The 27945-nt window shown below is 43.7% G+C and overlaps 1 protein-coding gene across 1 annotated transcript; it reads left to right on the forward strand.

Moving 5' to 3' along the window:
• The first annotated feature begins 63 nt into the window (after positions 1-63).
• On the forward strand, positions 64-27945 carry ppt1 (palmitoyl-protein thioesterase 1 (ceroid-lipofuscinosis, neuronal 1, infantile)). The gene is made up of 10 exons (XM_084312416.1): positions 64-143; positions 777-908; positions 5787-5896; positions 9535-9662; positions 11306-11376; positions 16962-17064; positions 20049-20139; positions 21821-21919; positions 23857-23928; positions 26307-27945. The coding sequence occupies exons 1-10, from the start codon at positions 137-139 to the stop codon at positions 26427-26429; spliced, it is 936 nt and encodes a 311-aa protein (XP_084168542.1). The 5' UTR covers positions 64-136; the 3' UTR covers positions 26430-27945.

The raw sequence follows: 27945 nt of genomic DNA on the forward strand, positions 1-27945 counted from the left end.
AACGCGACAAGCCGTTCCACGTTTGTCATAGATCAGTTCAGACGATCTGACGTTGTTTCCGGGTAGCGCTCGACGCGAACCATATGACAAGCGCGACTGCTGTTGTTGTGATCGAGGCTAGCAGAGCTCTGTCTACATGGACGGTGAGTAGAAGCTAGTTATTGTATTATTGCAATTATTAGATAATGTAGTTCAATATGAGCTTCAGTTTACTTACACACAGTTACGTAACGTTAAATAGAATAGAATATAACCTAGTACTTTATTAATCCCGAGGGAAATGCAGCACCACAGATCCCTCACAATAAACATTTAGGTAGTCAAGAATAAGAATACGAATAAGAATAAGAAGAATACACAGTCAAAAATTAAGTTTGTGATTTGTGCTTATGACGTGCTTTTGACTAGCCTCTACAAGCTGTCCTCCTTAATAAGGAAGTAATAAGCACCAAACGAATTTTGTGAAGCAACATTTAGCCTTATTCCTGGTTTGTGGGGTTCTTGCTGATTGTTCAATCTCAGTCTAGACATCATGAGTTGTTTGTTCTGTTAACGCATAACGTTAGCCCGTGTCATCATGACTAGGCTGGATAACAGGAAATGCACAAACATTTTATGTTCCTTTAAATTAAGTGATGATGAGTGATATTATATCTGTAATAACAACAACACAATAAGCTACCCAGTCTATCTACCCCCCTCCCTCCCCCATCACTACTTCACAGACGCAGGCCGGTAAAGAGGATGATTATTTGCTGTGACACCCTGTCATTTAGTTTCAGGGTCCAAGATGACACCAACACCCCTGCACGTCCTCCTTGTGTCCAGTGTTTTGTTGCTGGTTGCTGGAGGCCCAGCCCATCGACTCAGCAATGACTCCTTACCGCTGGTGATGTGGCATGGGATGGGTAAGCACTAATCAGTACACTAACATTATGACACACTCAAAGGCGCTTAAAACAAAATTACAAACATCACAAAACAAACTGGTCAGACTACTACTTGACCTGAACCCCAGAACCCACCTCACCCCTGCCCACTTTGACAACCTAGGATGGCTTAGAGTAGACGACAGAGTACAGCAACTTGCAATGGGCCTGGTCTTCAAGATACACTATACGACCGGGGTGCCCATGTACATGTCAAAATACTTCCCAAAGGTCAGTGAATACCACAACCACTACACCAGAGGAAGCTCAACAAATCATGTTAAACCCAGATTCGGCTCAAACAAGGGACTAAACACGTTTCGCAATTATGCCACAACAATGTGGAATGCCCTACCCAAAGCTGTAAAGGAATGTGAATCCCTGCCCACATTCAAAACCGCTCTTAAAGAGCACCTACGGGAGGCTGCAATTCGAAACTGGCCACCGTAAATGCCCAAAACCCCCACCACCTCCTAATAGACAGTCTCCTCCCCACCGCATGTATATATTCCCTCCCCGCCGTATGTATATTTCCCTCCCACCCACCCACCCCCTCCTAATGTACAGTCCCCTCCCCATCATATGTATATACTCTGTCAGGATCTAGGGGTAACAGTACTGTATATTTGAATACCGCTTATGTCACAAATGTATCAGTACTAAATACCTATATGTCCCTATGCCATAAATGTCATGTATGTTGTGTATGTCATAAATGTCTATATGAAATGAAAATGGGGGACCCTGATGGAAACAAGACAAACGTCTTTCTCAGGTCTGCATCCCCTTAACAATTGTATGTATTGAGCCGTACTGTATTGTACCCATTCTGCAATCTGTTAAATAAAGTTTTCATTCATTCATTCATTCATTCATTCATTCATTCATTCATTCATTGTACATTCTGGTACAGTGATGCAGGCACTGTTTACCTTGCTTTATGCGTTACTGTTATTAGCTGTTGTAAGAGTACATTTCTTGTACGTACATGAGCTCTGTGTCGTTGTAAACGGTCTTTGTGAGTTGTAGTTCATGCTTGACAAATTTACAAATTGTTCTGAAAAAATTTACAAGAAGGTTTAGTGTGGGGGCGGCTGCGTAGCGCAGCGGACTAAGCGCCTGCCTACCAAGGCAGAGACTCTGGGATCGAATCCAGCTGTCAGCTGTACCTCCGGCTTGGTTAGTCGTCCCTATACCAACACAATTGGCATTTGGCAGTGTTAGAGGGTGGGAAGCCGGTGGGGTATGTGTCCTGGTCGTTGTAAAACAGCGACTCCTACTGGTCGGTCGGGGCGCCTGTTCAGCAGGGAAGGGATCTGGGGGAGGTAGTGTGATCCTCCCACACGTTACGTTCCCCCAGTGAGAGTCCTCGCTGTCAGGTGAAAAGAAGCGGCTGGCTGACTCCACATGTATCGGAGGAGGCATGTGATAGTCTTCAACCCTCCCTAGACCGGCAAGTGGGGGGAAAATGCACGCAACGACCAGGAAGGGAATTGGCATAACGACAAAAAAATTGGGATGGGAGAAAAATACAGAAAAAGGGGGAGAAAAAGTAGATACAAAAAAAAAATCTTCTGAAAACATTTACAAGAAGGTTTAGTGTGAGTGTTCTGACTTTGTGGTTCGAACGTACATTGGTTGGAGACGACGAGTTTCCCACTTCCAGCTTCCCACCTATGACAAATGCATACCTATAAACAACTGCAGCATCAATATCTGTTAGTTGAATTTCTGTTGTATATTTTGAAGAAAAGATAGGAGGAAAAAACCTGTCCGGACTCTGTTTTCTTTATTATTATTTTTTTAAGATATGTTTTTTCAGCATTTTACAGCTTTATTGTGGATAGGTCAGGCAAAGAGGAAAGTTGGGTGAGGAGATGGGGAGGACATGCAGCATAGGTCATGGGCCGGATTCGAACCCAGGACGCTGCGATTACACTGCGAGCGCAGCTACTTGGTGCGCCACAGTGGTGCCCCCAGCAATACAATTCAACAATACTTTATTGAATACAAGCATCTTAATAATTTCTGCAGAAAATGATTGAGTTCACAACACAGACACATCTCAGAAGAGCCGTCCCTATAGAGAGTCAACTAAACTCTTACAAGAACACCGGTCCAATTTGTATACTTTTGGATAGCGCCACAATGTAAGACAACTCCTTGAGTTATTTTCCTATAGACACAGCGACTGACCTTACTGTGGTTACAGCTGTGCCGGTTCAAAGGTCACTGCAGTAAGAACTTCTCTTAATCTAGTAGTGAGCAAATACCTTTTCATGTGACCTAGAAATGTTGAAAGATCACATATATTGACTATAACATCCATCTTTTTAAGACACGGGTGATGTTCCTCAAGTTCCCCCAGGGACAGTTCTGTGGTTCTGGGGCCTTGTTGCAGCTCAGTCTGCAGAGAGAGAGAGAGAGAGAGAGAGAGAGAGACAGACTTATCCCACAGACCTACTCATCTTTAACTGACCAGGCAAAAACAGTATAGTCCTATATGAGTTGTCGGTAAAAATACACCACAATTACATATACACTGCACCACAGTCTCTGTAATGTGGCCTTTGCTGCTCCATCAGCCTTGTATTTGTCTATACGAACCTTGAGATATCTTGAAAAACTATAGTCACTTTATCACATGTCATTTTATCACTCTAATATTCTTCTTCTGTTGATACAGATGTGTAAATAGGCGATGTGTTAAAGGGGCACTTCACAAAAAAACAATGCTGATTTATTTCGCACATAATCTCACACACATACAAAAACTCGAAACAGCTTTGCACACATTCATTTAGTTTGTATAGTTATTGAGAGTAAATTGGTTTGAATATGGCCACCAGTGATGTCATCGGGACACTGAATCCTTGTGTTGTGTTAATTACAGCCCCTTTAAATGAGTTTAGTTTATTTCATTGTGAAATAGTTTATGCACCAATTCACCAGGACAGTTTTCTAGCACATGCAAATGGTATTTTGCCTTGATTCAGCCCCTGAATCACTAGCTGCTAGTCCCGCCTACTTTAGAATTATTTTGTGGTCTCAACGGTATGAACGGTATAGTCAACGGCGAGAGGCAATGTTATAGCATCAAAAGCTATCAATAATGTTAGCTAACTTGCGAGTCAATCAACTTTCTTGACAAAATTATCTTTTAAATTGACAAACATCATTTCATTTGTGTAATTCATGGCACAACTCAAACAGGATAAAAAAAGTATTTGTCTCTCGCCATTGACTACCGTCCATATTTTTTCTGAAATAGTGTCCCTTCGTGGAACTTTGCCTCTCTATTCTGGTTGGGACCTTCAAGGCGAATCAGCATCTGTTACTAGGCGGAGTCTACTTATTTCAATACATTTTAATTCAGTAATTTATTAATTTGTTGGTGGAATTTGATTTCGGTACAGCCTGGTGGTTACCTTCGATGCAGCTGGATTTGCAAGATCACACAATAATTTTGCGCATCTGGCACATCAGGTTAGCATGATAAACTCAATTCAACAATGTCAGTAGCAAGAGGCTGCGGTCTCGACTCCCAGAGAGTCAGCATTGCCTTGGCTCGGGCTGATCGCTATACTAATTTGTTTGGCTGAGTTAGGGGGAGGGGAGCCGTGGGTGGGTCTTGGGCGTTGTGGACAGCGACCCCTACAGTTCGGTCGGGGCGCCTGCTCAGCGAAGGTAGGATCTGGTGAGAGGTAGTGCGGCCTCCCACACGTTACACTCTCCCGGTGAGAATCTGCGCTGCCAGGCTGGCTGCCGGCTGGCTGCACATGCGTCGGAGGAAAGCATGTGACAGTCTCCGGCCTCTCGGACCAACAGTAGGGGAAAGTGCGCAACAACCAGGAAGGGGGTTGGGAATTGGCATAACGACTAACAGTGGGATGGGAGAAAAATCGGAAAAAGAAGGAGGGGGAAAAAGATAATAAAAAAAAAAAAATGTCAGTAACATCAAACATAGGCAGATAATCAAAATCGCATTAGACACAATGATGAGCACAACAGATTGCCACAGGACAAAAGCCACAGACAATATTTACAAGATTGATGCAGGAGTTTTAAGTGCAGGTACATCTGTCAGCGGTACTTACACCTATCAGGTCTGCTGATCATGAACCTTTCCACTAAATAATCTTCCTTGCCTATATTACAACCTACTATATTAATATGTCTCTACTACTATGTACTCAAGACTGCAGCGCCCAAGTTTCAGCACTGTTTGATGAACATTGTTACTCAGCTGATAGAGTTGTACCCTTCCTGCTACAGAACCTGTAAGTCACTTTGGATAAAAGCATCAGCTAAATGACTAAATGTAAATGTAAAATGATTAATAACACTTAAAGTCGGCCGGACTGAAATAATCAAGTGAAAAGGAATGGAATTCAGGAGAATTAGGCAAACTGTACTTGGTGATTAATGTTATTAATTCTTAATCCCTTTCCTAACCCTCCTGCTACTTGTTGTACAGTACACAAATTGTAAGTTGCTTTGGATAAAAGCATCAACAAAATGACTAAATGTAAATGTTATATCAGAGTTATTATGATTTAAATGCTGGGGAACTCTTACAAAAGTCTTGAAGAACCTCTTGCATAGAATAAGATAATCATAATTTCAGTAAGATATTAAAGACCATGTTCTGTGCGTTGTAGTCCGGCTGGCTGGTTACGGAGGCCGTCTAGTAGTCAAAGGGTTATTGGTTCGAATCCCGTTATTGCCACAAAATTGCCACAGAGGTACATGTGAGGCACCTGCTCCAAGGGCCAACAATGAAAAGAAGCTAAGAAGCTAAGCTAACAACCCTGTCCATCTTTGTAGAAATAAACCATATGTGTCTATTATTAACAGGTGACAGTTGTTGCAACCCTCTCAGCATGGGATCCATGAAGAAGATGGTTGAGGAGGAGATCCCTGGGATTTATGTTCTGTCATTGATGATCGGCAAGGATGTCCTCCAGGTACTCTCACAGTATGGCAGCTTTTAAAGATGCAATGTATATAGGGCTTGGGAAGTGGAGAGTTAAGATGGTCGCTAAGTGGAGAGTTAAGATGGTGACGTTTGTGACGTTACCTGACATCACATTCCCATTTTTTACCCGGAGTGCTATCTATCCATCCAGATAATTTTGGTGTGATTCCTTTAGTTTTGGAGATATCTGCCGTAGAGATATCTGCAATAGAGATATCTATCGTCACTCCAATTCAATAGAACTGAATGGCACTTGGTTTGTTGTGTTTCAAGTTTGTTTATTAATTATCACAATAAAATACACCTACTTTACAGTGAAATGGTTGGTTCTGTATGAGCCCCTGAGAGTGTGCTTCAAAAAAAAGTAAGAAAGTAAGTAAAGAGGAATATACAATATACATATATACAATATACAATCTAAAGTACAACCTAGGTACAGTCTAAGTACAGTGAGTAAAATGAGTAAACAGTGAGGTACAATGCAGAAAATGAGGTACACAACTTTGAGGTAAGTTTTCAAGTTTCAAGTTTGTTTATTAATTGTCATAATAAAATACAGAATACTTTATAAGGTAAGGTGCAAATGAGGTATGAATATAGTGCAAACCTATTTAATAATAGATAAATATAATGTAGTGTTAAAGTGTCTAAAGTGAGTGTTAAGGTGAGTGTTTGTTTAAAAGTGAGTGTGTGCATGTGAATGTGTGTGCAATGAGTGAGTGTAGATGTATAATATAGCATTGTATAGCAGTGTACATAAAGACCCAGTGCCTCATCCGTAGCTAACAGTGTATTGCACTACCACAGGACCTATGTCCTACCATGCTCTGTAAATAACTCATGTACATATACCGATATGCCCTACTCTGTTACTTGTTTTATTGCACAATGTCGTTCTATTGGATTCTTATTATATATTACTATTGTATTATGCACAATCGCTGCGGGCAAGACCCCCCGCATTTCATTGTATACTTGTATGCCGTGACAAATAAAACTCTTGACTTGACTAGATGATGGGTTGTTACATGGAGTCATTGAGCATCCTGATGGCCTGGGGATAGAAGCTCCTTCTGAGTCTCTCTGTACTGGCCATGAGGCTCCGGTAGCGCTTGCCTGACCGCAGCAGTTCAAAGAGGCAGTTTGGGTGACTAGAGCCTTTGGTTATTCTCTCTAATAGCCATGGCCCTGCAACACTTGTTGTAAATGTCCTGGAGAGTGGGAAGCCCACCTCCAATTGTGCGTTCTCAACATAATCCACACACCTTGTTGTGAGCCGTTTCATGTAGGAACTATTTTCATTCATCATACATTCATTATTATGGGGGTGTAGTTTGATAATAAATGAAAATAATTCCTACATGAATCAACTGAGCTCACAACAAGGTCTGTGGATTAGGTTGAGTAATCGGGTCATGATTTCTGGAAAGAGACATTGTTTTTGAGTTTTTCCAAATGTATTTTGTTGGTGCTTTGAGCGCCACAAGCCCAGTGCCATTCATCTCCATTGTATTGGAGTGAAGGCAGACGTCTTTACAGCAGCACAGTGGCACAGTGGTTAGCGCTGCTGCCTCACGGTAAGAAGGTCCTGGGTTCGAACCCCAGCAGGGGGCCTTTCTGTGTGGAGTTTGCATGTTCTCCCCGTGTTCTCCGGTTTCCTCCCACACCATATAAAGACATGCATGGTAGGCAGGGACTACAGATGAAAACGAGCTGATTTGCTAATTCTGGCACATTTACATTGATGTGGAAACTGAATATGTTTTATTGATTATCTTTTCCCCCCCTTCTTTTTCCGATTTTTCTCCCATACCACTGTTAGTCGTTATGTCAATTCCCAACCCCCTTCCTGGTTGTTGCGCACTCCCCCCTACTGTTGGTCCGAGAGGCCGGAGACTGTCACATGCTTTCCTCCGACGCATGTGCAGCCAGCCGGCAGCCAGCCTGGCCGCGCAGATTCTCACTGGGAGAGTGTAACGTGTGGGAGGTCACACTACCTCTCTCCAGATCCTACCCTTGCTGAGCAGGCGCCCCGACCGAACTGTAGGGGTCGCTGTCCACAACGCCCAGGACCCACCCACGGCTCCCCTCCCCATAACTCAGCCAAACGAGTTAGTATAGCGATCAGCCTGAGCCAAGGCAATGCTGACTCTCCGGGAGTCGAGACCGCAGCCGCTTGCATTGGTGACGAGCACAATCTCGGAAACTGAATATGTTGATATAATGCGCACTGTCCCTGGGTAAAAAATAAATAATTAAACTTAAACTTAGATATCAACAAAACTAGACGAATCACAACAAAACTATCTGGATAGATAGATTGATTGGCTGAACCGCCCCATGAAAAGCTGTAATGTATCAATCTATCCTGATCCTAATCCTAAAAGGTGGTTGCCTTGACAAACAGTAATTCCTGTTCTGGGATCTGCACTATACGCTTTCATTTGGGCCAGCTGGGAGTTTCCGTGGCTTGGATTCAGACCTTTTGAATTATTTTGTAGTTCCGGCTCTCGTCCTGCTGCTCTGATTTGGTGCTTTCTCTGGTTGGATCTTCAACCCGGCCAATCAGCATCTGTTACAAGGCAGAGTCTATTCATTGCAGGTCTAACAGGTCTTTGTTTACCAGGATAATAACCAGACCATCGACATATCGACCAGACTGGAGGCACTTTCACACTGAATAAGGACGTGAAAGCTGTGACAGTTCTCCGACAATACATTTGGCTGTCCCAGTGAGCTACTGTCAATCTGCATATTATTTGGTTATTATTATAGAACGGGAGTGGATCCATCCTAATTGTATTAACCATCTCATTATACAACCATCACGGGGGCAAGTAGTACGACACAAACCACATTGCTGTATGTGACGTTTCTGCCATGACGTCATGTTGTCCATTTCCTGGACACAGAGAAGGTGTCGTTTTTTTCTTGCCCCTGTCTCTCCCCCCCCCCCCCCCCTCCCCTCTCAGAGGATGGTACTGCTGCTGCTGTTTTACCTCTCTGTCACCTGGAACACTCCTTGGCCCTTATACCCTTATGAAGATAGTTCAAAATAAGGGTCCGAAATATCTATCCAATGACTTCAATCGTTTCCGTGACAATCATTCATATTCCACTAGAAGGAGCAGTACAGATTTTATACTTCCAAAATTCAACTCATTAATGGGCACGGCACGGATACTTTTTTATATTCTGCTGCATTGGAGTGGAAGAAGCTTCCAGTGGCCCTGAAAAGCATTGAAGAGGGGGGAAGCTTTAGACGTGCCACAAAGAAATGGCTCGCCAGTGAACTGTAGCCACGTCTAGGAGGGGGAGAGGGTAGGGCGTATCTGTCTATAGTCTCTCGATATTATGTAGAAGTGAAATACAGGTTAATGTTTATTATGGGGTTGCTATTATGTTTTATTATGATGCTCTATGTTTTTATTATGATGATCTATGTTTTATTATGATGCTCTATGTTTTATGATGTCTGTCCATGTCCAAAATCAGGGACCATGATGGAAATAAGTGCTTGCACTTTCTCATGTTTTTATCCCTTGGATGCTGTCTTTTACTCCACAATAAAAATCAATCAATCAATCAATCAATCAATCAATCAATAGATTTTTCCATTGTCTGTAGGACACGGAGAACGGCTTCTTCCTGGACGTGAATCAGCAGGTGTCCATGGTGTGCAGTCAGCTGGCCAATGACCCCAAGTTAAAGGAAGGCTACAATGCCATGGGCTTCTCCCAGGGGGCGCAGTTCCTGTAAGTCTCTGGTGGCCTGGGGAGAGGTCTTTATCGTGTGGCTATATGGTAGAAATAGGACAGAAACTGTATCATTTGTTTAGCTGACTTTCTTTGCCCGTTTTCTCATAGCAAATTGGAGGGAAAGTATTCAATTCAAGGTCATGAATTAATTTCTTAACTGTCCGACAGCAGGCTGGTTAGGGCTCATGGGCTCGTGATCGGAAGATCGCCAGTTTGAGCCCCGGTTACGCTGTTGTCAGAAAGTGGTGTTGTCCCACAGGGAGCACTCTGTCCTCGGGACTTGACGGTAACAATGTCCCAGTGTCTCGGTGTGGCAGGGACACCATACAGTTACGACGAGTGCCGTCCTTCGGCTGAGACGTTAAACCGAGGTCCCGACTGAATTCGGTTGTTAAAGAACCCAGGGCGCCTATCCAAGAGTATACAAAAGAGTAGGGCGTTTCCCCGACATTCCTGGCCAAATTCCAATGAGTTTCAAGTTCAAGTTTGTATATTATTAAATATCACAATAAAATACACATTAGTAAACAGTGAGGTACAATGCAGAACATGAGGTACAAAACTTTGAGGTAAGGTGCGATTTCAAATGAGATATGAATGTAGTGCAAGTCTCTTTAATAATAGATAAATATAATGTGGTGTTAAAGTGTAAAGTGAGTGTTAAGGTGTGAGTGATTGTTTAAAAGTGAGTGTGTGCATGTGGATGTGTGACGGGTTGTTACATGGAGTCATTGAGCGTGACACCAAGGCCACCTAATCACCCCCCACCTTTAATTGGCTGATATCAACCCTTGTCTCCCAAGCCTTTCAGCCATTGTGTCGTGCGTTGTGTGCCTGGTACCAGTGTATGGCAGCCATTGAGCCTGCATAGCCCAAGGTTGGGTGCTACACAGTGGCGGGCGAAGGAGGCAATTTCCACCTTACATTGTGGGGAGCGCTTTGAGTGTCTAGAACATATACATTGCTATATAAATGCAATGGATCATTCATCCATTCATTCATCTTCCCTCCTTTAACCCTTTCACTACCAAAGGGTTAACCCTTTCACGGCGACAATACAGAAGGTTAACCCTTTCACCGCCACACTACACGAGGTTAGCACTTTCACTACCACACTACCAAAGGGTTAACCCTTTCACTGCCACACGACAAATGGTTTGTCCCTTTGTCCGAGACATTGTTACTGTCAAGTCCAGAGGACAGCGTGCTCCCTGTGGGCCAACACCACACCAACGCCACGGCGTAACCGGGGCTCAAACTGGCGATCTTCCGATCAGGAGCCCACAAGCCCTAACCAGCCTGCTGTCGGACAGATAAGAAATGAATTCATGACCTCGAATTGAATACTTTCCCTCCCAGGAAGAATAGCTTTTGTCAAGTGCAAAAGCTAATGGGGGATCTTAAATAAACATAAACATAAAACACTGCCACACTACAGAAGGTTAACACTTTCACTACCACACTACCGACGGTTAACCTAGTGTAGTGAAAGGTTAACCTTCTGTAGTGTGGTAGTGAAAGGGTTAAGAAAGAAGCGAGGAGGGGAGATACATGGGATTGCCATGAAGTACACGTTCTGCAGAAGAAGAAGAAACAGTTATGAACAAGTGAAGACTTCTTGGTCTTTTCTTTCTTCCCAGGAGGGCCGTGGCACAGCGCTGTCCCTCCCCTCCAATGAAAAGCCTTCTCTCAGTTGGTGGCCAGCACCAAGGTAACTATTGTTTTATAAATAACCTGAGATGCGTTATTTCAATGCTTATTAAAGGAACACGCCAACATTTTGGGGACATTAGTTTACCGTCTTCTCCAGAGAGAGACAAGCAGATAGATACCAGTTTCCTCTCTGTGCGTTCAGTAGAAAGCTATCTGGCTGCATGTTAGCCTAGCTTAGCACAATGAATGGAAGCGGACAGTGATGGGTAGCCTTCAGGAGAGGTGTTAGTTGGACAATGCCTAGACTACCCGTCACTGTCCGCTTCCATTCATTGTACTAAGCTAGGCTAACGTGCAGCCAAACTGGTATCTATCTTCTTGGCTCTCTCTGGAGAAGACGATAAGCTAATTTCCCGAAATGTTGGCGTGTTCTTTTAAACTTTGAGCCACACTATACCAAACATGTCAAATACATTCCTTTCACCTAGCATTTACATTTAGGCATAGGGGGAGGGGAGCAAGTTTCTTTTAAAAGAGATTTAAGTTAAACAGTTTTTCATCGTTTTTGTGTTCAGGATTATTTTGGGGCGGGCCTTAAATCATGGCTCAGTGACACGCTGGAGCCGTCCTTAGCATAACCCCTCCCCTAATACTATATAAAAACCGAGAACTCATTAGCATAACCCCTCCCCTAATACTATATAAAACCTGAGAGCTCATTAGCATAACCCCTCCCCGAACACTATAAAACAAGATGTCATTAACATAACCCCTCCCCGAACACTATAAAAACAAGATCTCATTAGCATAACCCCTCCCCTAACACTATACAGATAGACTACATTAGCATAACCCCTCCCCCACCACCCTCCTGGTTAAAGTTGAGCCTATTACCCACTAAAGGTATGTAAGTTAGGCATTTAGTTTATGCTGTTATAGAGAGGTGTAGTGGTTACGTCATTGCCGTTTTTCGTGTTCCACCCTCTGTCCAATGCAATGTATTTCCCCATTGCCCTTTTCTAAATGGTCTCGTTTAAAACAAATAAAGCATTAACATTTGCATGGTGTACCTTTCTGTGCTTATTCATCCACAATCTATAGCTCAACATGAACATATTGAAAGCTTTTCAATTTCCATGCGGCAGAATAGTTACAATAGCCGATAATCCATTTTCCCAGGGCGTGAGACCCTTCCACATATGTTCAGATCCATTCCGTTATCATCCCCTGATATGAACGAGAACCCGTCGACAACCACACAGGGCGTCGGAAGAGGAAAAACCCCCATCCCGATTGCCCTATAAAAACGCTGTTTTAACCCCAAGCAATCAAGGCGCGCCAGTCAGTTACCTAATGTCCAACAGAACATCCTGAGTTAGCACTATGTGTGCGTTGGGCATATCCACATCAATAATAGGCTATTTAGACCATCTTATTGAATCCCCAAGACGCCCAGGGGAACGACAAGAGGGCGGGATGCAACCAACTCCATGAATGAATGAATGAAAACTTAACCAACAGATTGCAGAAAGGGTACAACATAGTACGGCTCAAAACACACAATCGGTAAGGGGAGGCAGACCTGAGAAAGACGTTAGTCTTGTTTCCATCAGGGGCCCCCATTTCCAATTCATCTAGACACATCCAACTCTTTATAATAATAAAGAAGAAGCATCACCCGTATGAACCCAACTGCACAGCTGGGAGTAAAAAACCCGTTTTCACATGATTTTACATCCAGTCACTCTTCTTTAATCAGAGAGTAAAGACTAGACCCTCCCAGAAAAACCTTCCCACACGAGTGGTAGTCATGAGAAAGACATGCCAACTGTGAGTCACGTGACCAACTGACTCAAGTTTACACATAAATCGAGCGCAGCAGACCCGTGAGCCCTACGCTCTAACTCGACACCTTAAGACACCGTAACTCATGGAAGGCGTTGCCATAGCAACACCGCTATGACGGGGGGAAATTCTGCCGGCCCCCCCCCCCCCCCCCTGCCAAGACGTCTCACCGGCTCGGCCCTGACTGGCTCAGCAGAAGAGATAAAAATCCCCTAAACCAATCAAGTGGGAAGGAGGGGTTTATTCGACACCCCCTCACAAAAAACCCTTCGTTCCCTACACACAGAAACAACCGTAGCCATTTTGAAAACCTCCGGTAGAATGCTAATGTATAGCGTAAGCTAATACAATGCCCGCTACCCACAAAATGTGAACAGGATTTACAACAAAAACAAGTCGCATGTGTGTGAATCCTACACCCGTTGACTATGTCGTACATAGCAAAAAACGCTGACGAGAGTAACGGCTAGGCCGTGGAACGTGTGTGTACGAGTATTACTGCAACTAACAACACAGCATTGTGAGACACATATACTTAGTTCAAGCAATGGAATAACACCAGTTTCTACCTGCATGTGGAGCGTCAAGCTAATAGAACCTATTACTGAGTGTATGTTGCAGACCTTGCTTAATCTCGTAACACAACACGACTCATCTCACAACGTAAAAGTGCAGATTCATATTTACACAACCCCACCATATGACTTGTTGAAGAAACACACAGTTTGTTCGGCCAAAACATAGTCCCCCTTATGTCGGGGAACTTCTTTATTATCATAAGTTGTTTTAAGGCACAAAATCATAGAGGGGCCGCTCGAGTCTTGCCACCCCGAGGAGCCCCGGAGGGACGGTAGGTTACTGTCTGCTGGTCACGACGTTCCCTACCGTCTCCTCCGGTCGTGGATGGGCCGGCGGTAGCAGAAGCGCCGTCTCTTCTCCTGGGCCAGCAGCGGCGGCGGAGGCAGTGGTAGGGGCGACGGAGACAGCTCGACGTCGGGGAAGCCTTCTGACTCCACCGGCAAGGACGGGAGGCGGAAAATGGGGTTGGAGGATGGATCTCTCCTCTGCCATCTCTCTGCATGTTGAGGTCAACCGCAGGGCCTTCCCGAACAGACCAGCGTCGGAGAGGGCGGCCGTCAGAAGAGGGCCGTCAGAAGAGGGGCTCTCTTCCGTTCCTGCACACGGGCCTGCTCCAGCCAAAGATGACGCTGGCCCAGGGTAGCCAGGGCGCGCACTTTCCCCATGGCTATGGCCAGCACCTGGGAAAGGTGCAGGACAGCTCCTGCCGCCTGGGTGATCTGATCGCATTTTACCTCGTTCAGATCCGTGCCGCCCGTCATAATCCCCGATACAAATCTTTTTTTTTTAAACTTTGACCAGTCAGCTGGTTCTTTTTAGCGTTTATCGCTTTTTCTGGTCAAGCATGACCGACAGAAACAGGTTGAATAGGATATAGATCGGGGGAAAGACACTCTGAGAAAATACGGCGAGTCCGGGAGTCGAACTCGTGTACCCCAGATCTGTGACGCGCACGGTTGTCCCCGACGCCGAAATAGCGCCGAGATACGCGGTGAGCTACTGGAGCTCCCCCCCGATACAAATCTAGCCAGGTGGGCGATGTTAGATGCCGCAGCCAGCGATTGTGTACCAGCGATGAATGACTGGTCACCCCAATATGCCAATCGCCTAGCCGATTTACCCTGGAGGACCGGCTTGCATAAGGGTTCCCACACCATATCCGGACAGAGGAGAGCGGCCATCGGACTATCAAGCCGAGGCACGCCCTCCCCCATACCTTTGACTAACCCCGACACCCGCGTAACTGGTACGTAGGCGGGGGTTAGTCCCATGATGTTGGCAACCGCCTGACCCTGACGAACATAGGCCCCCATTGAGGGGAAAAATGGGTAAACAACGTCCACCCCTCTCACTGGGCGACGCTGCCAGCGATGACCTATGAGATCATCAGGGACAGGTGCAGGCAATGGCAGCGGCAGCGGCACGCCGTTTGCGGCGGCGGCTACCGCCATGAGCTCGGGAAACAAAGCCCGCAGTTCCCCCTGCGGACCTTCCTCCACCGAACCCGCATCCCTCACATGCAGCAGGCTGCAACTGGTCAAGGAGCCACAGTCTGATGTGGCCGATAGTAGGGCATCCTGCTGATGAGGCCAAGGTGGTTCCTCGACATCCTCGAACAGGGAGTCCCATGGAGCCATTTCTCCCCCCTCCGGTGTTTCTTGGATAAGAGGGATACTCTCCTCCACGGGACCATCATACAAGAATCCGTCCGCCTCTTCCATGAAGTCCTCAGTTTCCATCGGAAATCCAGAGCCGGACGCATCCTCGCTGGTCTCCAGCAGTTCCCCAAACCCAGGCCGTTCGCGCCTGCATGCTACCATCTTGCGACGTGAACGGGCAGACGTGAAAAGTTTGCGTCGCAAATCCTCCGGCTCCAAAACAACCGACCGTTCACCAACGGACGATTCCCTGGAACCAGAGGAACCAGAGTCGAGATCAGGCCATCGCCGGAGCGACGGCACCGACCAGAGGGAGCTCCACAAATCATGTCAAACCCAGATTCGGCTCAAATAAGGGACTAAACACGTTTCGCAATTATGCCACATCAATGTGGAACGCCCTACCCAAAGCCGTAAAGGAATGTGGATCACTACCCACTTTCAAAACCTCTCTCAAGGGACACCTACGGGAGACTGCAATTCAACACTGGCCCCTGTAAATATCCTAACCCAATCATTCCAACCCCCTCCAATGTACAGTCATTTACCTAGTATGGTTTTGTCAATAGTTCAATGTACAATTGTGTTTGTTTGTACAGTGTCTCCCCCCCCCCCCCCCTCAATGTACAGTGTTACTTGTTTATACAGTATGCCCCCCGCCCCCCCCCCCCCCCCCCAACCACCTCCAATGTAAATTACCCAGTATGGTTGTCAATATCCCAATGTACCCAACCCCCCCCACCCAACCTCCAATGTACAGTTTCTACGTCAAATGTATATACTCCCTTTTCTTGACTCCTTCTGTATCACAAACAGTACTGTATTTGCAAATCTGGTATGTCATAAATGTATAGATGTAGCAGTACTGACTATCTGTATGTCATGTATGTCATATATGTCTATATGAATTGAAAATGGGGGACCCTGATGGAAACAAGACAAACGTCTTTCTCAGGTCTGCATCCCCTTAACAATTGTATGTATTGAGCCGTACTGTATTGTACCCATTCTGCAATCTGTTAAATAAAGTTTTCATTCATTCATTCATTCATTCATTCATTCATTCATTCATTCCTCGGCTCTTCGGAGAGGCAAACTATCCATCGGCTGTCTCCTGGGCTGGGTCGGCAAGCACAAAAGTGGCAACAGCCCAGCACCAGAACGCACGACGGAGGCGGGAATGGAGAACCGCTGGTGAAGAGTAGGTCTAGCGGGTCTACTCTCCGCAGAATACATTATGACCCAAACTTTTTCTTTACAACAGATATGAGAGAAGAAAAAATTAAGCACAATGTAGACTTGTCACAACTCTTTTCAACTAATCAACACGTCAAGTGGGGTACTACCGAGGCACTTCCTTGTGGTGAAAGCGAGAAGGAGGAGAGCAGGTGACCACACACCTGCTTATGAAGGTAAGCTGATGAGGGGTGTGGTCAGACTAATACTGGTATTAAAGGTACATTTGTGGAATTTATTCAGTGCGCGTGCACGTACGCGAGGGAGTGCATGAGTGATGCCAAGCGGATCCCCTAATGATACAGAACCTTTTCTTCACCTGCAGGGGTGTATGGGCTTCCAAGATGTCCGGGAGAAAGCTCCCACATCTGTGACTGGATTCGCAAGGCGCTGAACAACGGAGCCTACAGCGACCTGGTGCAGAAACAGTGAGATGTTTTATTTATTTATTTCATTTCATTTTTTTATTTAGATCTTTGTGTGTGTCGCGCACGCGTCCATTGACCAACTGATGACTCTTACTGCTTTATATAACGCTATGCAGGCACGTGCATACATAGGGGTGAAGGGGTGCCCGGGCACCTGCCTTTTTCATTTTTCATTAGAAAGTGCCCTTTTTATGCCACCCTCTTTTTTTTTTCTTTTTTTTTTTACTGTTGCACATATAGATATACTGCCCTGCCCTTCCAAATGAAAGATGTCACGATAGAATCGAAATATTAGGTAAAGAAAGAGAAATGCCACCCCTCTTGTAAATAATAGGTCCTTCCAAAAACACGTCGCCAGATCACCCCTCCCCAGCCCAGTGGTGCAGTCCTAATATGGGAACTGGTAACACGCCACGCCACGTGCACGCGCACGCGCGGGTACGTGCATGCGCACATAACTGATTTATACACACACACGCGCACGCACACACACGCACACACACACACAAGCGCATATACGCAAGTGCAATCTTTCTATCATACAAGCTCTTCTTGCTCTCTATTTGTGTGAATGTGCGCGTGGAAAGCTGGCGCACAGCACAGACGCTTGATTCAATATCATAAGCAGGTAGACCCCCATCACGAATTCCGAGCCACATTAGTATTCACCTCCACTGCCTGTGTCACACAGAATGAAGGGGGAGATGCATTCAGATAGCCAACACCCAGACACTTAGTCTACCTGCGCTTTTTGTTATGTAAAACGGTGGCCGGGTACTAGTCACAACGAATGGATACAGCGCATTTTTGTGTGCGCGTACACGCGAGTACACATCCGTGCGCGATCGCGCGTACTTCTGCCTCAGTGATCTGGTAACACGGCGTGTAACCGGGTGTGACCGCGACTGCACCACTGCCCCAGCCCCTCCCTGTCTGCTGCTGCCTGGAAAATCACGCAGCATACTCTCTCACTCTCTCTCTCTCTCTCTCTCTCTCTCTCTCTCTCTCTCTCTCTCTCTCTCTCTCTCTCTCTCTCTCTCTCTCTCTCTCTCTCTCTCTCTCTAACAGAATAATTTTGATTGACAGTCGAGTCTGCCAATTACGTCACACGGCTTGCACCCGCCCTGCTGTTCTTAGCACCAATCGGCAAGCACTATTAGTTTTTGACTTCGTGAATGTCAGGACTGTGTGGTGACAAGTTTGACAACAACAAAGCTACAGTACTAACAATAAGCTATTTGGCTGGATGCAGTCTGGAGGACAGTGGATATACATCAAGACAACAGTCTGTGACTGTGGGACAGTGGACATTAGGGCTGGGCGATATGACCAAAAACGTTATCGCGATAAAATTATAAAATTATTTTCATATAATTCGATATCGATAATTATCGTCGATATAATGTCCGTCAAGTTTAATTAACTTCTTATGCTGCTGCGAATGTCTCAAGTCGAGTTGATGTCGTCATCAGTCCGCGCACGTTACACGTTAAGCAAGCGGAGTATCTCATGACAATAAATATGACACTAAAATACTCTCTTCCGCCACAATATATTGAAACGAACTGTATACCCCACACTACTATAAACGTGGCCTCAGAATTCAAAACACACACATACTCGGCACGTAAATATATAAAACGTCGCCGTGCAAGCTAATTAGCCTAGCAAGCCTGTAGTATCTAAGCGCTGTATTCCATGACAATGTGCTAAATATTACACTAAAATACTCTCTTCCGCCACAATATATTGAAACGACGTCCACTGTATATCCCCACTACTATAAACGTGGCCTCAGAATTCACGTCACACACATACTCGGCACGTAAATATATAAAACATCGGCGTGCAAGCTAATTAGCCTAGCAAGCCTTGTTGAGTGAGTCCTACCTCCTTCCGGGTATATTTCGCTCTCGGCCATCTCCTTCACTGATTGGTTGTTAGCTGTTGTGCGTAAACACGTCATCACGTAACGTTGGTTGTTGTTAGTGAGTGAGCTGAGCCGAGGCTGAACGGAGCCAAGCTTGGAAAATCGATATATCGAAACTTTGCGACCACGTTTCATGTTTATTTCGAGGAAATAATTTATCGCGATAGTTATCGTTATCGTTTTATCGCCCAGCCCTAGTGGACATAATACTTCATCAAGCCCTCCTGACCTGGACCACGTTTCAACTAAACAAGGTAGTTAATGCGGTCTCGGTCGGTCGGTCTCTCTCTCTCTCTCTCTCTCTCTCTCTCTCTCTCTCTCTCACGCAGCTGTTGGTCTGGAGCGCATATTGTGTTATTAAAGGGACACTATGTAGTTTTGGTGACATCTATCGGTGAAACTGAATGTACCGGGAGCTCCAGTAGCTCACCACGTACCTCGAGCGCTATTTCGGCGCCGGGGACAACCGTGCTCGTCACGGATCTGGGGTTTAGCGAGTTCGAATCCCGGACTGCAGCCGTGCCTTTCCCAGAGTGTCTTCCCCCCCCATCTGAACCCCTTCAGCCTGTTTCTGTCGGTCATCCTTGACCAGAATAAATGCGATAAACGCAAAAAAGAGCCAGGGGAATGGCCAAAGTAAAAAAAAAAGAAACTGAATGTACCATAGACTTGTATTAACCCCAAAAATGTCCTGTGCACGTCCCTGACGCTATGTATGTATATATGTCACTGTGTCACTGTGTCACTATGTCCCTATGTCACTGTGTCACTATGTCACAAGAGAAAACTTGATTGGAAACAAAAAATTATTATAATTTCTTTTACTTGAATGGAAACTTAATTGACTCATTTATGTATATGTAGTGTATTTGTATAAATGTAGATCTTTATTACATGTCATCACTCAAGGACCCATTCAGAACTCATTACGTTCAGAAATGACAGGTCATCATCAGAAAAGAACGTTGTTTTTCCTCAATTCCGAGGAAAGAAAACAAACAAACAAACAAACAAAACTACTGTGACTGACCGTGTGTTGTCGTGTGGTCCTCAGCCTGGTGCAGGCGCAGTACTGGCATGATCCCCTCAACAACGACCTGTACAAGGACCACAGCCTCTTCCTGGCCGACATCAACCAGGAGAGGGTCAGTATAACGACGGCCTCCACAGAGCCAGTGTTCTCCTCGGGGATGAATGCTTCATGATGTGATATGATATGATACATTTATTTATATTGCGCCCCTCAACCAATAGTTACATCGGCCCGGGGCGCATCCCGGGAAAGAAAGAGAAACAAAAAAGACAGGAACAATACGAAAACAGAAAAAAGACATGCAGTCCAACCAAGCAGATAGAGAACAGACAGACATAATACACCAGACAACAATTCATGCTCCCCATTGACTTCCACTAGCACTGCTTACAAACGCTAAAATTGTCTACTTCCAGTACTTCGAAAACAAACCCTGGAGTAAGTGCTTTTTGGACTAAAGGGACGATATCAGACAACCTTCTTAACCCTTTCCCTACCACACTGCAAAGGGTTTGTAGTGTGGTAGGGAAAGGGTTAACCCGTAGCATGGTAGTGAAAGGGTTAAACATGTGGCCTATCCATTTTAAAACGCGAGAAGGTGGAATGACTTGACAAACACGATATTTGCATCAAATGCAAAATTCAGAACGAGAGGTGAATATGCAAGTGAATATGCAATTATTTTGCACATTACAACATAGAGGGTTGCTTCAAAGGAAGGCAAAATGGTTGTATAATATATATATATTTTTTGTTTCACTTTTTTGTTTATTATACTATACAAGTCAAAGTATATGCATTATTGTATTGTCATTGTCCACATAGAACAGATAACAACATTAAACAGAGAAAGAAAAAGTAGACAAGAAGACAAACAAACACTGACTTGGTCGCACAACAAAGTTATCTCAAAAGTATATATATATATATATATATATATATATATATATTAAGGCTGTCAAATATATCGCGTTAATATCGCGTTAACTCCCGATTCTATGAATGCCACTAATTTTTTTAACTCAAGATTAACTAAAAAAAAAATAAAAAATTTGTTTACTAGACTTCACTCAGGTGTATTATTGATGCTCTCATTGATACTATGTTTGTTTCTGAAGTGTGTGTGTGTGTGTGTGTGTGTGTGTGTGTGTGTGTGTGTGTGTGTGTGTGTGTGTGTGTGTGTGTGTGTGTGTGTGTGTGTGTGTGTGTGAGATATAGAGAGAGAGGGGGGTGAGAGAGATGAGGAAGGGGCAAAAAAGAAAAAGAGTTGGGAGAGTGTGTGTGTGAGGGAGAGAGGGGGGTGTGTGATTAATCAGCCCTTGTGTGTGTGAATGTAACAAGTTCCTAACGTTTTCTTTCCCCTATTATTTCATGCACACTTTATTCATTGTTTTAAATTATTATTTTCTTTTAAGTTATTTTGTGCATCACTCTGTTTTGAATTTGATGCAAATTTGCAATGCATGAGGGTCATCCTTTTGTGTTAAATGGCTGCACAAAGCAAGCATTTGTTGACTCGCATGTTGATAAGAGTATTAAAACTTGGAACTTGAAAAAGATCTGTTTAAGGTAAAAAAAATAAAAAAATGCGATTAATTTGCGATTAATCGCGAGTTAACTATGGACAATCATGCGATTAATCGAGTTAAATATTTTAATCGTTTGACAGCACTAATATATATATATATAGTATATCATATATATAGCACATGTTCAAGTACCCAAACAATGGTTGTATAATATATAACACAGGATGTGAGTTTTGTCCAATGGAGGAATGTTGTGCTTCACAGGCTGTGAATGAGACTTACAAGAGGAATCTCCAGTTACTGGACAAGTTTGTGATGGTGAAGTTTCTGCAAGACACCGTGGTGGATCCCGTCGACACGGAGGTACGGCTCGTAGACGAGAGACGTCTCTGTGTCTGTGTTTCACTCTCTGAAAGCAAAATGAAGGAAGTCTACTTGAGTTCACTTCCTAAAGAGAAATGTCAATGAACCCCAGCCCAGCTAGCAAACAAATAAACCCCTAACTAACTCCCAATACACCCTTTCCCAATACACAGTTTCCATAATCAGCCTTGTATTTGTCATCACTCTCTGTATACGAACCTCGACATATCTTGAAACACTTTATGGTCGTTACTTTACTTTACACTTTATTTTATAGTCAGCAAAGAAACAATGCTGATTTATTTTGCACATAATCTCACACACACATCCAAAAACTCTAAACAGTTTTGTACACATTCATTTAGTTGAGTTTGAATATGGCCACTAGTGATGTCATCAGGGACATTGAATCCTTGTGTTAATCACAGCTCCATGAAATGATGTAGATGAAAACATCTCGTCTTATAGTGACTGCTACCTCATCGCTTCATGGAGCTGTGATAGAATCAAGAATCAAGAGGTTTATTTGTCACGTACATACCAGGGCATACAGTGAAATGCGGGTGGTCATGCCCGCATCGATTGTGCAAAATACAATAATAAAATAGACAGAAAAAAAAAATGGGTAAGACACAAGATGTGCATGATAAAAAAAAATACATGCTAAGTTCCTGAGAAATTGGTTCCTATGTACACTACTATACAATATATAATTTACAATTTTAACTCCATAATTTTTATACTTAACACTTTCCGTGCCGGAGCTCGGTGCCCCGGAACCTCCTTGAATGCCGCGACCCACTTCAATGTTAGCATTAAAAACGCCTAATCTATGTTTTAAATTATGGCTATGTGTCTAATCTGCCCGTCGCTTATCAATGACTCGTTTTCCAGTCAACATTGTCGAAGCGGATTGTTTTTTTATCGGTTCATTTTCGTTTTATAGCATTTTGAAAAGCCCTCGTTTTCAAGGAAAATATAAAGATTCCATGATAAAAGACATTTACTGGAATATTCTAGAATACACAAAAACGTTGTCATTTTTCAGCCTATTTATGAATCGTTTTAAAATAAACGCTAGATTATCGATAGTATGTGTACGTATGCACGCTATAGAGGCGATCTGAAAAATCGATTATCTTATTTCCTCATCAGCGATCGCGCACACAGAGACACAGACACACATAGGGCAAACGCTGAGATCTCAGCGAATACAACTCTGATTATCCCAAGACTAGTAAAATAGATTCCTTACCTCAGATCAGATGTTCTCCAAAAAGATCATTCCAATTCCTGATCGCCATTCCAAATATCGATCACGCTTATTGATTGAGTATTGGCTGCTGTAAACATATATTCCAGGCGGATTCCCGTCCCGCGATGACTTCCATGTTGATCAGACTGCTCGCCAGCACAAGGAACCAGCTGGCTCCGCCCCTACATATCTACAGATCCCAGGTCAGTCTAAGCGACTGACCTGCAGTTACACAGGGATAGACGATAGGGGGCGCTTTTTTTCCCCATTCTGAGCTCTTGTAGGGGCTGCTGTACCAACGGGAGACTCGGTTGATGAAATATGATTTCAGATCGCTAATAAAACAATAAAACGTTATTTGTCGTCATCGGCACTCAGTGGGGGGCTAATAAAACAAGATATGTCGTCCGTGGCACTGAAAGTGTTAATGTATCTAAACTATTATACTATACAATACCTCCTCCTGATTAACACAACACATTAAGGATTCAATGTCCCAGATGACATCACCGGTGCCATATTCAAACTCATTTACTCTCAACAACTGTCAAATTAGATAAATGTGCGCAAAACTTCCTGCATTGTTTTTTTGGTGAAGTGCCCCTTTAACTGAACTATGACACTGTATAGCAACCACAGAGTGATGTAACGTGTCCCCTGCTGTGACTCCTGTTCCCTCTAGTGGTTTGGCTTCTTGAAGCCTGGCCAGGCCACAGAGACTGAGACTCTGCAGGAAAGTGTTCTCTACAAGGAGGTAAAACACTATGATGCTCATGCACTGACAGGGAATACTGTCAGTACTGTATGTTTGGTATGCTTCTTGTACGTAAAGGGAAAACTGGTCGGTAAATGTGAGATTTCTTTAGACCAATAATCTGTTAATAATTAGCTCTAATACAGTGAACACGTGAGGGTTTATATCCTAATCTGATTAAATTCTCCACATATTTTTATGCATGTTTCTTTTATTTATTTTTTTTCACTTTTTCTCCTGTTTTTCTGTGTTTTTCTCCCATCCCAATTTAGTCGTTGTGCCAATTCCCCCCTCCCCTTCCTGGTCGTTGCTCGCATGTGCCCCCCACTGGTCGGTCTAGGGAGGGTTGATAGATACTATCACATGTCCCCTCCGATACATGCGGAGTCAGCCAGCCACTTCTTTTCACCTGCCAGCGTGGACTCTCATTGGTGAGGTGTAACGTGTGGGAGGTCACACTACCCTCACCATCTCCCTTCCTCGCTGTGCAGGCGCCCTGACCGACCTGTAGGCTGTAGGAGTCGCTGTTTACAACGACCAGATTACCACCCCACCGGCTTCCCTCCCGCTGACTCTGCCAATTGAGCCAGTATGACGGCCGGCCAAGCCGGAGGCAACGCTGACAGCCGGATTCGATACCAGTGTCTCTCGCGTTGGTAACAAGCGCTTAGTCCGCTGCGCCACCCAGACGCCCCCTTATGCACGTTTGTTTATAAACCTAACTCTTACCTTAACCCTAACCCTTACCTTAACCCTAACCGTGATCTCACTGGAGACGTCACGCCTAGCGTTAGCCTAAAATAGAGATCACTTGGTGGCTGATATCCTGATCTGTTATTCATCATGTCACGTTTTCCTCTAACGTTTATCCACCTGACGAGGAGCGTACGACCGTACGTATATCCCAGGAAATGTGCAAAACCACCGTTTTCCAAATTTCATATATATATATATATATTATATATACATTATACATCACGAATACCACCAACCTGGTTCTGTAGCAATAAAGGAATCTTGTATCTTGTATATACACAGGTTCAAAATAACAACAATACAATTTTTAAAAGGACCCAAATTAATTTCCTGTTTGTGTTTACTAATGTAACAGCTGACAGGAAATACACTTGGATCCAAACTCTTCCCTAGCAACAGGATACCAGTGAAACCGTCTATACTGTATATTACTATTTATTTGTTAGCTGTAGTCAGTGTTTCAACAAGGTTTAACATAGAGACATGGAAATACATATAGTCAAAGGCTTGACAGTTTGCTCTTTTAGGTGTATACTTCACTTTAGATGTGTTAAGCAGGCGATAATCAATGATGGTTGATGGACGACTTGTAGGCGAAGAACCACCCAATGCGCAGCGTCCTTAAAACGCACACCTGACTTACTTGACTGACTTAAGCCTTTGCACTCTCTGCAGAGCATAGGTTATTGACGATTTCATAGGCACACCTACTCGTTGATTATCCCGCTTATACCATGGTCATTTGCCAGCAATATGAAATAAAAGCATTCGCAAATTTTGGTTGAAAGTTTTGCACTCAAAATCGAAAGGTTATGAAGCGAGAGCTTGCTGGAATAATTCTAGTCCCTTTTACCACACTTTCTTCTCCATTCCATTCCTGGAATTCCTTTGATATATAAACGGGTGCTTGGCCAAGCTGTCTATCAAACCCTATAGAGACACACATGCTTGTTAGCGAGGTGTGGCCTTGGAGGCATGTGTTCTGATCGGGAAGGGCGTTGTCAAATTTGGTTTAACGATTTGAAAATATTTGAAAAGTTCTGCCCGAAATCTACAGCTGCCTATTGCTCCTTTAAGGAAGGTAACGGTGGAGATACTGCTAAGCCATTTTCAGTCGTTTACTGAACAATTGAACAGAGAGACTCAAAAGGAGCTTCTATCCCCAGGCCATCAGGATGCTCAATGACTCTATGCAACACTAACCTACCCATTCTACATTCATTGCACACACATCCACATGCACACACTTACCGTTAACATTCATTTGAGACACTTTGAACTTTTGAAAACTTTTTAACACTACACCATATTCTATCTATTTATTACTCAAATATTTGCACTACCTCTCTACCTCATTTTTGCATTTGTTTGCATTTTGTACTTTAGTTTTGTATATTGTATATTTTGTATAGTGTTTGGTCTTTATTCTTTTGACTTTTTTTACTGTGTGAAGCACAATCTCAGTGGGCTCATACAGAACCAAGCAGTTCACTGTAATGTACATGTATACCTTATATGTGACAAGTAAAACAAAAACGTATTTCTTTATTTAACATAAACAATTTACAATTTATTTGTATATATACGATTTAGAACAGATTTAACAGAATGTCTTCCTGCAGGATCGCCTGGGCCTGGCGGAGATGGACAAGGCTGGAAAGCTGTGGTTCCTGGCCTCGCCGGGAGACCACCTGCAGTTCTCTAGAGAATGGTTCACTGCCAACCTCCTGCCCCACCTGCGCTAAAACACCCGTTTGTCTAGGGCTGTCCCCGACTAAGGATTTGGATGGTCGACTAGGATTGGCCAAAATTTGCCGTTAGTAGACTATTGGTCGACTTAAAAAACAAAACAAAAAAAAAAATATATATATATATTATATTTTTAAACTTAATTTTTTTTATTTTAATTTAATTTTTATCATTCCATTTGGGCTGTGGGGGGTGCTTAATGTCTGAAGGAGTCGACTGAAGGCTTCTTGTCCTCTGCAAAAGCATGCAATTGGTCAACTGATGGATACATCTTGATATTTGTCTAGTCGCCTCTGTGCCTGTTTTCGTAGGCAGTTACCCTCTGGTATGCGTGCCATTAGTGTTAGCCACGCTTCTAGGCCTATTTTCTTTAGGAAAGAATGATAAAAAAAAAAGTATATTAAAAAAAAAATATATAAAATTATATTCGACTAAGAGGTTGGCCAGTCGACTACGGCTCCTTTCGACCGATTAGTCGACTAATCGATTAATAGGGGTCAGCCCTACTTTTGTCAGTGGTCAATTCACTTTCAGCTCTGGAAGGTTTAAGAGTAAGGGTACTTTCGAGTCTAAGTTCTTTTGAAATGGTCAGAATAAGAAGTGAAATTGTTTCAATGGTCAGAATGAGAAGTGAAATTGTTTCTTTTGAAGTTTTTCATTCGGTACTGTGTTTTGTTTGACATTGCCAATTGACAAACGAACCGTACTTTATAACGAAAGCCATGTGATTATTATGTAGGTCAACATTTTTATTAGAATCTTTTTTTTAATCCTAACGAACATATGTCCAAGCATGCAATTTGGAATTTTGTGGGCTGACTTTCTTTGGCGATATTGAGTATACACATTCATTTTATGATGAAAAACCATGCATTTTGACAAATATTGGAAACATGTCAACAAAAACTGGCCAATCCCCTTTATTAAATGCAAAGTGTTCTGGATATTCTCCTGCCTTTGTTCCCACTATATTTCTTCTCACTTCAAACAAACTATTCACGTGAACGCCGACTGAGACCACCTTTGTGCAAGCGGCCAAGGGGTGCTGCAGTTGTTCAGTGCAGACCAGAGTTTGATCGCGGTGTTCTCAGGGTTTGATCTAACTGGGCTAAACGAAGCAGGTTTGAAAGCACCCTTAATGAGAATGATCACTTCTAGAAGAGAAGAGTTTCTAAATGAAAGACTTGATAGACAGACAGTGAATTGACCACAATATCGTACTGTACATGTTTCCTCAATACTGTAATAATGCGTAATGATGCACGAGGAGCTGGCGTGTAAAGACACGCACACAATTCCTTCCTATTGCACTGATCACTCCTAGGATACCGACGCTGTGCCATTGCAGTCTGACGTATGATACTATTTTTCTTTTTTATTGGTATTAACAACCAATTTGTTCATTACTGTACTACTGCTACCGCTGGAAGTGAGATGCATGTTGGGTCAAGTTGGTTTTGGGATGTTTGAAATGACTGAGAAATTATTTTGTAATAAAAATCTAACAAAGTT

The sequence above is a fragment of the Notolepis coatsorum genome, assembly GCF_963971535.1.
Source record: "Notolepis coatsorum genome assembly, chromosome: 4".
Classification (NCBI taxonomy): Eukaryota; Metazoa; Chordata; class Actinopteri; order Aulopiformes; family Paralepididae; genus Notolepis; species Notolepis coatsorum.

Bases quoted from the DNA above. Each gene is read 5' to 3' on its own strand.
- ppt1 (XM_084312416.1), top strand. The intron at 909-5,786 runs GTAAGCACTAAT...TATTATTAACAG, and splicing joins GGTGATGTGGCATGGGATGG to GTGACAGTTGTTGCAACCCT. The intron at 11,377-16,961 runs GTAACTATTGTT...CTTCACCTGCAG, and splicing joins AGTTGGTGGCCAGCACCAAG to GGGTGTATGGGCTTCCAAGA.